The sequence below is a fragment of the Salmo salar genome, chromosome ssa14 (assembly GCF_905237065.1).
Source record: "Salmo salar chromosome ssa14, Ssal_v3.1, whole genome shotgun sequence".
Lineage (NCBI taxonomy): Eukaryota > Metazoa > Chordata > Actinopteri > Salmoniformes > Salmonidae > Salmo > Salmo salar.
Genome location: NC_059455.1, coordinates 34,403,780 through 34,417,185, shown reverse-complemented (window position 1 = coordinate 34,417,185; position 13,406 = coordinate 34,403,780). Strand labels below are relative to the sequence as shown.

Below are 13,406 nucleotides of genomic sequence, written 5' to 3'. Positions count from 1 at the left end.
CAATTGGAAACCTAGCTATTGACTGACATAAGAGAAACACTGCCCCTCTGTATATAGCCATGTTATTGTTATTTTATTGTGTTACTTTAGTTTATTTAATAAGTATTTTCTTAACTCTATTTCTTGAACTGCATTGTTGGTTAAGGGCTTGAAAGTAAGCATTTCATATTTTGAAATTGCACCCTGTGTATCGTACTATTTTAACTCTCAACAGTAAATTGAGATCACGACTGAGTTACACCCCCCCATATAAAAAAAAAGCCTAAGGCCTATGACTTGTTAATCTGGCCCTGGATAAGTGATCAGTATGGTTGGTGCCGATAACTTTCGGTTTATCGTGCCAGCTCTACTCCAAACACACATACAAAACCCCTGTTCACAATGAAAACAGTCTTTATTTCGTTTTACATGGAAACCCCTGGACATACATATTTGATGAGTGATATCTCTCGCTCTTACAGACTTACTTTTCATGTTTTTGTTATCAATAAAATCAGTTTTGTGTTTAACATGTGGTGATACAGTTATAGCAATAGCTTATATATAAAACAACCTTCAATTCATGCATTTTTATTATTTTGTTTTACATTAGAAAGACACACTCAGGGTGACATTTGACAACATAAAACAAAATCTGTGCTGATGTCTAAACAAGCTGTATCACTTAAACACTCACATCATCCACTGTACTTCAAAAAATGTGTGGAATGCAACAGATGTATAAATTTAACCCATGTTAATTGTTGCTGCCCTCTTATGGACATCATACAATGCGAGGCTTTGAAATAAAGCTATTGGGAGTAATACAGCCTCAACACCACAGACATTAACCCCTTAGGGATCGTTTCATGAGTTACATTTTTTTTATCTGAATTTCTCTGGGTCTACTCTTCCTTTTTCATAACCACCACTTAAGCTTAAGGGCGGCAGATAGCCTCGAGGTTGAAGCGTTGGGTCAGTAATCGAAAGAATAACAAAAAAAATCTGTTGCTGTGCCCTTAAGAAAGGCATTTCCATTACACACTTGTGTGTAACAGGACAAATATAAGCACCCCCCAAATTATTATTATGCGACAGTTTAGTTAATGTGTTAATGTCTCTTTTTGCTACACACGTCTTTACAGTATATCCCTGTCTCACCACAGCGAGGAATAGTTAAACTGAACTCTTAGTAAATACCTCATGTGGGTCTGGGCAGGGTTATAGACAATGAACTCGTTGTAGAGGAGGGAGTAGCCACCACCTGCTCCCACCCCAGTCTTCATTCCAGGCCCCATGGGGACTGTCACTCCATCCCTGAGAGAATCACAGAACAGAAAGAGAGCGAGGAGACAATAGTGAACAATGGAAGATTCAAGCGAGTCATATACAACATGTATGACGGAAATCTTGATTCAGGTTCAAGTAAAACTACCAGAAATGTCTCAGTTTTTTATAACTCATCTGTGTTAGAGTAAACCAACAAACCAAACATTTACAGTGAGTGAAAGGGAGAGAAACTCACAATGTGACAGCGTTCCTGGGGTCTGGGCTTGTCTGTCCAAGGCCCTTGGTGCTGTGTTTCCCTGCAAGTAGTTTGGCAGCCTTGTAGTCAGCTGCTAACAGCTCGTTACTGTCACCCAGGGCAACCTGTTACCAAGACAATGAATAAACAGACGACTTGTTACCAAGTAACGCACATCGAATTGCATCACACACACACACACACACACACACACACACACACACACACACACATATATATATATATATTTTTTTAACATGTATGTAAATTGTAATGTTTTTTTCATTATGTGTTGGATCCCAGTAAGACTAGCTGTCGCCATCAGCTAATGGGGATCCTAATAAATCAAATGAAAAATAGCAGGTGTATGGAAACAAACACTTTCATATGGATTAGATCATTTCCAGAAGGGTTATTCTCAAGTTGGAAACAATGCATTTGTGTAGAGGAAAAAAATATAACTACAAATCTCACACCTCGCTCAGCAGTAGGAGTCCAGTTTTGTTGCGTTGATTGGCAAAGCAGTAGTTGGCACTTTTCGATGACATGTCAGCAAAGTAAATACCTTTCCCAAACTAGGAGAAAGAAACAGTTGTCATCGCCCTGTTATGCAGCAGGTGAACATGTGCCATTTCATTTCAGTCATATTCTCTCTCTCACACACAATCTCACTCACCATGTATCCAGTGACAGGAGCCTCTGGAGGGGCCACTCTGAGGCCCTGGCTGAGGATTCCAACCCAGTTAGACAGACGAGAGCCATGCCACAGCAGCATCCTGAGGGAGACACACACAATAACAATGCAGAACACACCCTGAAGGAGAACCATTCACCACGGGTACCATCTTTATTTTAAAAGCCCTTTTAAAGTGGCACCGGACAGCCTGTGTAAGCAGACAATAAAACATGAGGTACCTGTTGTGTAGTTTTGAGAGGAAGCCATTCTTCTCCCCCTCCCTGTCCACAGAGAAGATGTCTAGAACAGTCATGTTGAAGTCAGAGTGAGTGGGAGCATGGGTTGTCTGAAGATATCTCTCAATCACCTTCAGAGAGAGAACAACAATTGAGCAGTGGAAGGAAGAGACTCCCTACCTGATCAATTTATGCAGGCTTTTGTTCCAACCCAGCTGTAACAGACCTCTAAACTACACATGTACATACTTTGAGTAAACTCAACCAAAGCACAGGTGCTCACCTGATACTCTTGGCTACAAGAGGACAGTGGCTGTAGCTGGCACTGGAGGGCGTTGTACTGTCTGTCCAAAGGATGCTCATCACCGTAGGCACTGGACTGGACCATCTTCACTGCTATCTGGATGTCACTCAGTGCCTGGAGATAGACAACACACTGTCAAACAGACTGCAAACGACGTGATTCCATACCAAACCAACATCCAGCAATTTCAATTTGTAATAAAATGTTATTGAATGGTAGGATCTGCAGGTAACAGAAAATACAGTACTCAAATAAGTCATGCTCACTTCTAATAAGGCAATTTTTTCCTTCAGCTCCTCTTCTGAGCGGATTATTGGGGGAGTTCGCAACCTGGGAAAAATATAATAAAATTGTTATTTACCATGAATGGACACATGCCAGTGGATAGAGCAGCTTGAAATACAGGACATTCATTACTGACCCAAAGTCATGGGGGATGCGTGTGTAGAACTGGTTGCATGCCTCCTGTAGCTCGCGGCTGCTTCCCTTTCTCTTCACACACTCCTCAATCTTCTTCAGGGCTGAGTAACCTGCACGGATCTGCTCTGTTGTAAGCTTGCCTACAGAGAAAAAACAACCGCAATGAAAAGTTACAAAAACAATGTCACATTTACTTTGTCAGTTATTTTGACTGTTACACATACGCACCGAGAGGAGCTTTTCGGGTGTCAAACTTCATCTCCAGCACACATTCCTCCATGGCCTTGATGTCACAGATCAGTTCAAGAAGGGACTGGACCTTCACATCCAGCTTGGAGGGCTTTCTCTGGGACAGTGCTGCAAGCGGGGGCTCTTCCTGGAAAAGGAGGAACACTGGTTAGGCACAGAGTCACCTGCCTGAAGCTGGAGAACAGTGGACCATTAAGGTCAGAGGGGTGGGAGAGAAGATATGGAATGGAGAATTAATGAATGCAGAACAGGGGGATATGTAGATGATTTCACACTTGTGTGTATAAGGTAGTTGTTCAGAAATTGTTAGATTACTTGTTAGATATTACTGCACGGTCGGAACTAGAAGCACAAGCATTTCGCTACACTTGCATTAACATCTGCTAACCATGTGTATGTGACCAATAACATTTGATTTGATTGAGAGATAAAACACTGACGATATGAGGAAAGTCTGAGATTATTTATTCCTTGCCTTTCCATTGGTACTGTAGTCCATAAACACCATGTCATATTTTCCTGCCACCTTCTCAAAGTTTGCCCGGTGTTCCCACTCGTTCTTGGTCTTATCCAGAAATCTACATCAAAACACAAATGAATACATTATCCTCTTAGCAATATTCACTTAGTTCAAAAGTGGATATTTTTTCCCCACTCATTCAAACACCCAATATCACTCAACTCCCATCATACACACACACACACACACACACACACACACACACACACACACACACACACACACACACACACACACACACACACACACACACACACACACACACACCCCCCCCCACTCACTTTTTCTTGAAGAGATCTTTGGCTTGAAGAAGATCTCCACCACAGGAAACTAGATTGTTCTGTCCAACCTTACCAACTAAAGAGAGATGGCACCATGTGTTAGAAAACACTACTTCCCAATATGACAAATCATTTGGGAAAACAAAGACATGAACCCACCTCGTCCCCATCTAAACCACACACTGTAGGCCTTGACACCGTCATCCTGAAGTAGCTGGATCAGGAAAAATTTGTTGTTGTTGAACTGAAGATTTGTCTGTGAAACAACAAACAAAACATCTCCCTTACAAAATCATTTAGCAAATACACTTATGTAGTTACTATGTCGTTATGTTTTTACCTGGTTTAACATTACATCATATACGTCATTTCCTTCACTGTAGACATGGGCCTGTGAGAAAAAGAGAGGGTTTAGAATTGGTGAGAAGGGAATAGTCTGGAATACACAACCCTAGGCAACAGAGACTAGGCTGGTTTCAATTATGGACTGTTTTGGCATAGAGGAACTACGTCACTGCCTACATCACTACTTTATCCGCTTGAATAAAATACGAAATAGTAGCTAGCCCGATGGAGATCAATGGAGATTATTTTTAATGAGTGCATTTCGCAAGTGGCTAGTTTGCAACAACTACCTTCACTAAAACACTGCAATGGTTTTGCCTGCAAACTTTGGTTTTGAATCACGCCATTCTGACATGTCTGCCTCGTTACTTGTTGGGATAGTCGTCTGTCTGAGGAGGACCCACCCGGAACATATTTTCTTCCCTTATTGAAAGTTACAAATGGTGTCCCATCATTGAAACCAGACCCTAGTAAATTTTTCTCGATTTTGGGCATACATGGTAGATTGTGTCAGAGGCATGTGACTAAAACACTTTCAAACAGAAACTCCACATTGAGAACTGTGACCAAAGCTTGTCTTAAAAAAGCTCACAGACGTCTAGGTGACAAAACCACGACGAGGGGTGAGCATCATAAGATTACGTTTCAGTTGCCAGTCTAAAAACAAAAACAGTGTACTGTACCTTGCCGGCTTTGGCTTTGCATTCTGAATCAACTGGAGCCTTTCCTTTCATGACCACAGTCTTCACAATCTCTGCACAACATAAACAGCACCGTTAATACACAACACGTCAAAAAGACGTCTGACATTAACCACAGTTATTAAGAGAACATGAACACATTACAAAGCGCCATCAGTATACAGTAATTGACAACCCCTTACATTACTGTATCACACATGAACATAAATAGATTCCATGTCCATGTCCTAAAATCATGGGTATTTATAACATTGAAAGCACTTTAGACAACACATTTAAATTATAAAAATGGAAGGAAATGCTGGAACCTTTGCTTTCTGTTTCATCCACGGGCATCACTTTACTTTTCTTCTGGCTCCTTCCCTCACCCCGCTTCTTCTTGGCAATTGGCTGCTCCTCCATTTCCTCCACTTTAATCTGGACTGGACTCGCATCTTGTTGGGTTAAATCCACTGCATCTCCTCCATTTAAACTCTCTACAGGGGGATAGCATGTGTTGGTTTGTTGTAGGTAACACACATACATACACATGTTATATCCACATTGCCAACTGACCTGGTTTCAGTGTGTGAGAGCGTATTTTCCTCTTGTACTTGGTTACTGTGTTGACCTGGACCATCTTCTTCAAGTCTACATCATATGCTGCCCCAGAACCAAACGTCAGTGAGACCGTGGTGTCTCCAGAGCTGAGGGCTGAGTCTAGCTGGGCACATGCTGATGGTGGGTATGGCTCCCACTGACCCTCATCCCCCTTCCACTGCCACACTGAGGAGAGAACAGTCACAGAGATAAATACAACGCAACAGATGATGTAGACTAGACATACACGTTTTTGCATAGCTTTGTTTCAGTCGAACAGAGAGCTATAAAGCTTTATAGCAAATCAATGTCACAACAGACTTTGAGTCAAGCAAACTTTTCAACAAGTTTTTATAAAAGCAGAATAGTTATCAGCTCCTGTCAGTACTTTGTTAGTGGCTAATTAACGTTACACGCAACCGAAGCGTAGCTAGCTAGCCAGCTAACATTACCTTGAGCCAGCTAACAACAAAGCTAACGTTAGCTTGCTAGCAAGCACTAACCTGTCTTTGGCGGAGTCTCTCCATTTTCTGATGCTACATCTTGAGATGTGTTCCTGGAGCTTCTTGTGCGTCTCATGTTTTACAATGTTTGTGTCACTTGCCAAATAAGAACGTTTTTTTGGATCTAAGAACACTTAAAGAATTTAGACAGATGCAGACTAGAAAGTGGTCAACGCAGGAAATCACCCAACCAGCTAGTGCCTCTGTTGAGATACACTGTGGATTAACTCGGCAATAAAGGTTCCGCCTTAGCGTTTTCCTAGGCGGAAGTATTTGGTAAACGCACACGTGATCGCTTCGCTTGTTGTGTCAGCTAGGTAGCTAATAGCTAGCTATTTAGTATAGCTACTATTCCATGTAGACATTTGGGATTGTTAAAACGAAGATATGGCTTTTCGAGCTTATGGTGCGCGTGTCCTTTATCAAAGGGTGGTTGCTGTGAGGATAATGTACAGAGTATGTCTTGTTTTTGCTCTTCTCGCCCTGTCATTGAGCCATTCTCTCAAATGTGCCCTTTTCTTCTATGTTCCATCCTTAATTTTTTGTGACCTTAAAGTCTAATTGAAGACTGACCATCCTTATTCATAGGTTGGGAATAATAATATTGAGAATGTTAATGTCAGTTATGTCTCGAATAACTTGTCTTTACCCATAGGCATTAAGTGCAGAAGTGCATCCCCAATCCCACGCAGACTTCCTAAAAGGTGCTCCCCACAGGAAACACCCAGGAGTGACAAATTTGAAGACACTGCGCCTGCCAGATGAACTCCAGAAAGCAGCACAAGCTATCATTCATGGTAGAGGATATTTGACGTCCATATCTCAATAGATTTACTTCTTGCCATGATATTTATTTTGAGTAATACAATATCACGAGACAGTGTTACCATTTAGTGACAGTGTTATTCTAGTCTTTTATCCTCCCAACTTGCAGGCACAGAAGTGAGTGGGTTGGTTGGCAAAGCACGCAGTCTCACCAACTTCCTGTGGAGCAGGAAGAGAGCACCTGAGGATGTAACACTGAGGGAAAGAGCCATGGCCCTGGAGAAGAATCTGTGGGAGAAGACAAAAGAGAAGGGTGGAGGTGACAGATTTAATACAAATGGATGTTAAAAGAAAGAGAGGGGCAGAGATTGGCAATATGGAATGTTGGGAGTGAGGGAAAGGTGAACTGGATGAACGACTTCCAGGAAAGTGTCTTGTTCAAGATGGAGAACATGTGGTAGTGTGAAATTAACGTCTGTTTTTATTAAAGATGTAGATCTTCAACTGCTGGAGACCCAAATCACAAAGAAAGTGCTGTCCGATCTCAGGAAGACAACATACCACTGGTCCCCTATGAGGTAGCTCTGTGTGTTTTCCTCAACTATGTTCATCTCTGCATGGTAAGCTTAAAGTAGCATGTAACTTAATATTTCTGTCTCTCTGTCCTAGGTATGATGAAGAGTTGGGTGTGGTGTACATGGTTGCTAAGCTGGCAGGTGGCTACGCTGCAGTGAAAAGAGTTCTAAATGAGGTAAAGTAATCAGTCTTACCACATACAAACATGCTTTATATACAGTCTGATCCCCTCTTGCCAACAGTGGGACCAGGGGCGAAAATCTGACATCAACTTTGGAGGGGACAATTACATTAAATTTTCAAGAGCAATTCTTGAGGGGGACACCAAAAGTAGTGCTGTAACACATAGCCTACGTTGTAATATGTTAAATGTATATTGAGGAACCATACTTACTACTACTGGATAATTGATAGGTACAGTAGTTAACAGAAGGGTTGTCCCAACTTGTTCAAATGTTTAAATCATCATAATACTACTACTAATAATAGTTATAGCAGTGTTCCTTATCAGTCCAGTATGTCTGCAGGTATTTGTATTTACAACCAGCAATACCAAGAAAAGCCAGTAGGTGGCAATGGTACTGTACACTGTATGGGTGCAGTTTTCGTAAATACTATGAACATGGTGTGATCTCGTCTAAAATAATCTCCATTGAGTAACATCACAAAGTGTTTCTCCGTATTGAATTGACCTTTTAATTTTACTTTTTCTGATACATTTATAAAGTCATTAAATATGTGCCACTGGCCTGAGTCTACTACAATAGCTTTACAAGAACAAAAAGCTAAAAATAAGTACAGTTCTAAAAGCAAAATAACTACTTCAATGAATAACCCAAATAAATCAACCAAAATATCCTTCAGTCTGTGTCTCAACTCTTCAAACAGCAGCTATGGACAAGTATGTCACACAAAGTATGACATTTTAAATAAAATAACATGAAATAAATAATTAGTAAGTGTACTGTCATGTACTAAAGCCTCCTGAGGACCTCTGCTGCCTCTCCACTGCTGCTACAGGGGTATTTGTTGTGAAAGAGAGGGATCTGCACTGAAAGAGAATCTATGTTTAGCTCTGGGTACTGATCTAGAGACTCATCCAACTCCCCCGTGAGAAGCGCTCTTTCCAACTTTTGCAGGACGTTTAGACTGTCCTGGTCAGAACGGTCGCCAAACTGAACCTCCACACCATCCAACACAAAAAAATTCTGCCCTATAGTGATCCACTGCTTTGCCAGCAAATCGTCTTGAGTGTGTCTCAATGGATTCAATAGAGTCAATCAATGTTGTTGCTTTCTCATACAGTGCAAGGTAGCTTTCGTCATTTCTCTTGCCCCTAAGAGATGACCACACACACTCGACTGCAGCCTGCATACCAGAGACAGTCTGAGTTTTCTTCTGCAGTGAAATGTTTAGACATTCAAGCTCTCCAAGAACAGCAGAGGCAAGTGTGAGGCCCAACACAGTCTTGCCTTTGCTGAAGTGCTCGAATAAGCCACTGGCGGTTGAAGCTGTCTTGGATGCAGTTGTTGCCATCTCCTCTAGGCTGCTTAGTACCCGCTCATACTGCCCTAGCACAGCTCTAATAGCAGTATTCCGCACAGTCCACCTCGTTGGACATAGGGGTTTCAGGGTGGTCAGATTTGTATCTTTGGACGTGGCAATTGATTCAAACATGCTCTTAAACTTTCCTGACTGGCCATAGAGGACACCTAACTGATGGACCCAAGAAAGGGAATCCCGGATCAGTGGGGAGGCTGTGCAGCCAGCCTGTGTAATCAGATTACACAGTGTGCTCCACAATGCACATAGAGGGCTAATGGCTGCTGCCTCCTCACAATTGCCTGTGCACCTGTGTATTTTCCTGCCATGTTTAGAGTCACCATCGTAGCTCTGCCCACGTAAGCCAGACATGGGCAAATTGAGCCTCAACAACACATCAGTTGCCACTTTCGCAATGCCCTCGCCTGTTGTCTCCGACACCCTGTATAGCCCAATAAACTCCTTGTGAGGGACAAGGTCATGGTCAACATAACGCAGGCAGACACTCTCCTGTTCAGCACCAGAGACATCTTGATTACCATCAACAATTACTGAAAATTGTACAATCGGAAGAGACCTAATCTCAGCTGCAATGCCTTGAATGACTGTATTGGCCATGATGTTCAGAATTTCATTCTGTACTCCTAACTACCGGTACCCAAAACTACACAATTAATCAAAACAGCAATACCATTGCCTTAAACAAATCTTAGTTCAGTCACCAGTTTAAGTTGAGAGTGGGGGTATCTATGGCATTTTCCAATTATGTCCCTATTTTACAAGATAACAAAAAAATTAGAACCTTTCATAATGTTGCCAAACAAAGACTCAACAAACTTACCTGAGACTCCCTGTCTCTGCCAGTCTGTCCCTGCATATCTGTCCCCAACTCTGCTGTCTGTGTGCCATCTGTTGCCTGCTCTGCCTAATGACATCAATGTGAAACATTTCTATTAGCATTTCACTTCTTTCTTATGAACATTTTATCAACTAGTCTTTGAGATATTAGGCTACTAGGGTTCTTACTTTGCGTTTTGGTGTAGTGAAAAATACTCTGATGTCCGTCTTTTATTTTTCTGCCATTTTTCTACCTGGCTGGCTGGCTGGCTACACACACACACAGTGTGTAGGTTATTTACAGTAGGAGATGGGCTTCTATCATCTTATCTTCTATCATTCTATATGGACTTCGATCTAAAAGGTAGCTAGCAAATGTGAAACGGATTAAAATGACAAGAGTTGACAGCTGTATGAGTTCACCATTTACACAACATATGCTGCAACCTTTTGTAATTTTAATAGTTTGTTTCATATTGGCTGGCTTCCAACAATAGCTGAATTTGCAAAGCTAGTGAGCACCAATTCCGTTTCAGTGGTGTTTGCTATAATCTTTGTTACCCGAGTTAAATAAAGTTGAAATAAAATAAATAAAAGTTCCCTTGCGACAATTTAGCTTTTGCAACGAGACCATTAAATATATTTAAGACCATTGTCTTAAAATTAGAACCTGTTCAGTTTGGATTTCAGTTTATCGCTAACCTTATCACAGGGACTTTGAAGCACTAACTTACATCATCTGCATGCTGATTTCGGAATAAATTGACGATAGCAAAGATTCCATCTTTGACGAGGCCACATAAATGGAATAGGTACTAGCTAGCTTAATAGTTAATATTTGCGCGCTACCTCTGCATATTCAGCTAGTGTGTGTGCGCGATTGACTGGCTAACCTCACGTCAGTTACGTTCATTGAGTGCCTTTCAGACAGTAGATACGACCTCTCTGTTACAGAGCAAGCTAAGGAACTGGCAGTGGATCAAACCATTGTGAGGCAAAGGGTGGGGGTGTCGCAATCTTTTGAAACTTAAAAACGCGCTATTAAGTGTCTATAATCAGCACAATTGCTTTCATTGCGTATTATTAATATTATTTAAATTACATAGTTATGTTTCAGTGATATATTGGGGGGGACAAATCATATTTTTCCCAGGATGGGGGGGGTCGTGTCCCCCCCGTCCCCCCCGGGATTTCCGCCCCTGAGTGGGACCATTGCATGACCCTCTCTCACTTTTTTTTCATCACTCTTTCCAGATAAAGAAAAGAGATTCCTCCTTCTCCCCTCATTCTCTCTTGGACTTTGGTTCAGGATTAGGAACAGCTGTCTGGTGAGGATCAGAACAATAACATCATTTCAGTTGTCTGTCTGTGCAGTGAGACTTCACATTTAAGATTCCCCTTCCTTTTCTCCCAGGGCATCACACTCATTTTGGGGTGATACGTTGAAGGAGATGGTGTGTGTCGACAATTCTGGGGCAATGAACACTATAGCAGATCGCCTTCTCAGAGGTACAGTATGCACCTCCAGTCATTCATGTCAATGTACAGGGAGCGAGACAGAGAATTACAAAATCATTATACTGTTCTTTGTTGAGCAGGCAGCAGCGAAAAAGATGAGCCTGTCATCAAACAAGTATACTTCCGTCAGTTCCTTCCTGTCTCCCCTAAGGTTAGTCTAGTTACCTTCAATGTGTCTAGTTATGTGCAAGACTAACAATGTGATGGCATTAGTGATGATGCGGTGTTATACTTTCAGGTGCAATTTGATCTGGTGGTGGGGGCCTTTTCTCTGTCAGAATTGGCCAGTCAAAAGGAGAGGGAAGATGCCATACTCACTTTGTGGAGAAAGACCAGCTCTTATCTGGTTGGTGAAAATGTTCCCTCAAACCCCGTCCATTATACAATAAGTAATATTACCTTGAATCACCCCAACCTCTTTTCTTTGAACTCTGCTCTTGTTGTAGGTGCTGGTAGAAAATGGGACCAAAGAGGGCCACCAAATACTTATGGATGCCAGAGACATACTACTTAAGGTCTCACTCTCACTACCTATACTATAGTCACCTGCTTTTAATATCTAAATACATGAGTCATTGAAAGTATGATACCTTTATTACTCTAATCCCAGAAACAAGAAAGAGCAGCCCATGACCCTAGAAGACCATCAGTGTTCGCCCCAGTATGTTATTATACATGAACCACCTTACATGAACCACATTGTCTCATTCGCCAGTTTATTTCACCCATGTGTTTTTTTTGTCTGCTTTGTTTTGAGTGTCCTCATGAATCACCTTGTCCCAAGCTGTTCCAACTGCCCTTAGTACCCTGCAACTTCTCTCAAGCCTACAGCCCACTCCCTTTACCTGGGGTAAGAGATCATTCTGAAAGATCTGACTGTATTTTCTGGTTGTTGGCCTACTTGACCATGTGTTCATGAGATAGTTGGCACAACAATGAATGCAAGTTAATCTGGCCTGTCCTATTCTTAGTCCTGTTCTTTCTTTCACAGGCTCCAGACCGACTGACCGAGAGGTTCAGCTACCTGGTTCTGTCAAGAACAGACTGGGCAGGTGGAGAGGGGCTGGACTGGGCCAGGCTCACAGCACCAGTGCTGCGCAGGCCGAGACATGTTCACTGTCAGGTCTGCTGCTCTAGTGGAGAGATTAAACGGGTTGTGGTGACAGCCCATCGACATGGCAGGTACGTTGAATCCTCAACTAGCATCATTACACTTCCACTGTCCAAGTTAAACTGCATACATGACTGATTGTATCCTTTCCACAGAGACGTGTATCGCTGTGCCCGGAGTAGTGATTGGGGAGATCAACTGCCAATCATTCAGCCAGAGGATGACTCAAGTAATTTAGACTGACCAGTCAGTGCCATTATGAATGAACGAGATAGAAACACCCTCCAAGGTCATCCTTCCTGGTGCTGTGAAATCAACTGTTCCCTTCATAGACTGATCAAAAACAGGTTGACATCATCAGGCTGAGGATAACTGACATGTAACACCAAAATTGATTAAAGCGCAACTCTCCTTCTAAAAGGGTCTGTGGTGGAGATTGTTAATGTGAACATTGTTCAGTATATGACTGTCAAGGACACGGCAATAAAAGCGTATGATTTGTTAAATCCTGTGTTTACTAAGTGAATAAGTGCCAATCACATTCATCATACTTTGAGCAGAACCTCCGCTCACCCCAGTCCATAAATTGCATGTTGTTTCCTGTAATGGGGAATAACATATTTACATTGTAAATAAAACTGAAGTTCAAGTGCTCAAATCATGTAACTAATACACTTACTTCCAGTGAGTTACATTCTGAGGTCACAGAAAGCTCTAGGCTGAGAATGCACTATTGGCT

The 13,406-nt window shown here is 42.0% G+C and overlaps 2 protein-coding genes across 3 annotated transcripts; one reads left to right on the top strand and one right to left on the bottom strand.

The window, feature by feature from the left end:
• Nucleotides 1-375: 375 nt before the first annotated feature.
• On the bottom strand, nucleotides 376-6,584 carry parp2 (poly (ADP-ribose) polymerase 2). Of its 2 annotated transcripts, XM_014140664.2 has the most exons (17): nucleotides 6,319-6,584; nucleotides 5,792-6,001; nucleotides 5,545-5,712; nucleotides 5,219-5,289; nucleotides 4,531-4,581; nucleotides 4,350-4,446; nucleotides 4,191-4,266; nucleotides 3,865-3,967; nucleotides 3,369-3,516; nucleotides 3,142-3,280; nucleotides 2,987-3,050; nucleotides 2,700-2,834; nucleotides 2,420-2,547; nucleotides 2,181-2,280; nucleotides 1,981-2,079; nucleotides 1,505-1,629; nucleotides 376-1,296 (listed from the first exon to the last, which is right to left on the bottom strand). In XM_014140664.2, the coding sequence occupies exons 1-17, from the start codon at nucleotides 6,392-6,394 to the stop codon at nucleotides 1,137-1,139; spliced, it is 1,950 nt and encodes a 649-aa protein (XP_013996139.2). In that variant the 5' UTR covers nucleotides 6,395-6,584; the 3' UTR covers nucleotides 376-1,136. The 2 variants fall into 2 exon arrangements, with proteins under 2 accessions (XP_013996139.2, NP_001133790.1); NM_001140318.1 differs by lacking the exon at nucleotides 6,319-6,584 and having other exon boundaries at nucleotides 5,792-5,910.
• Nucleotides 6,582-13,173, top strand: mettl17 (methyltransferase like 17). The gene is made up of 14 exons (XM_014140686.2): nucleotides 6,582-6,774; nucleotides 6,974-7,115; nucleotides 7,253-7,402; nucleotides 7,574-7,661; nucleotides 7,753-7,834; nucleotides 11,293-11,366; nucleotides 11,453-11,547; nucleotides 11,637-11,707; nucleotides 11,795-11,902; nucleotides 12,003-12,071; nucleotides 12,167-12,217; nucleotides 12,314-12,406; nucleotides 12,548-12,738; nucleotides 12,823-13,173. Exons 1-14 carry the CDS (start codon nucleotides 6,706-6,708, stop codon nucleotides 12,908-12,910), a joined length of 1,371 nt encoding a protein of 456 aa, XP_013996161.2. The 5' UTR covers nucleotides 6,582-6,705; the 3' UTR covers nucleotides 12,911-13,173.
• The last annotated feature ends 233 nt before the right edge of the window (nucleotides 13,174-13,406 follow it).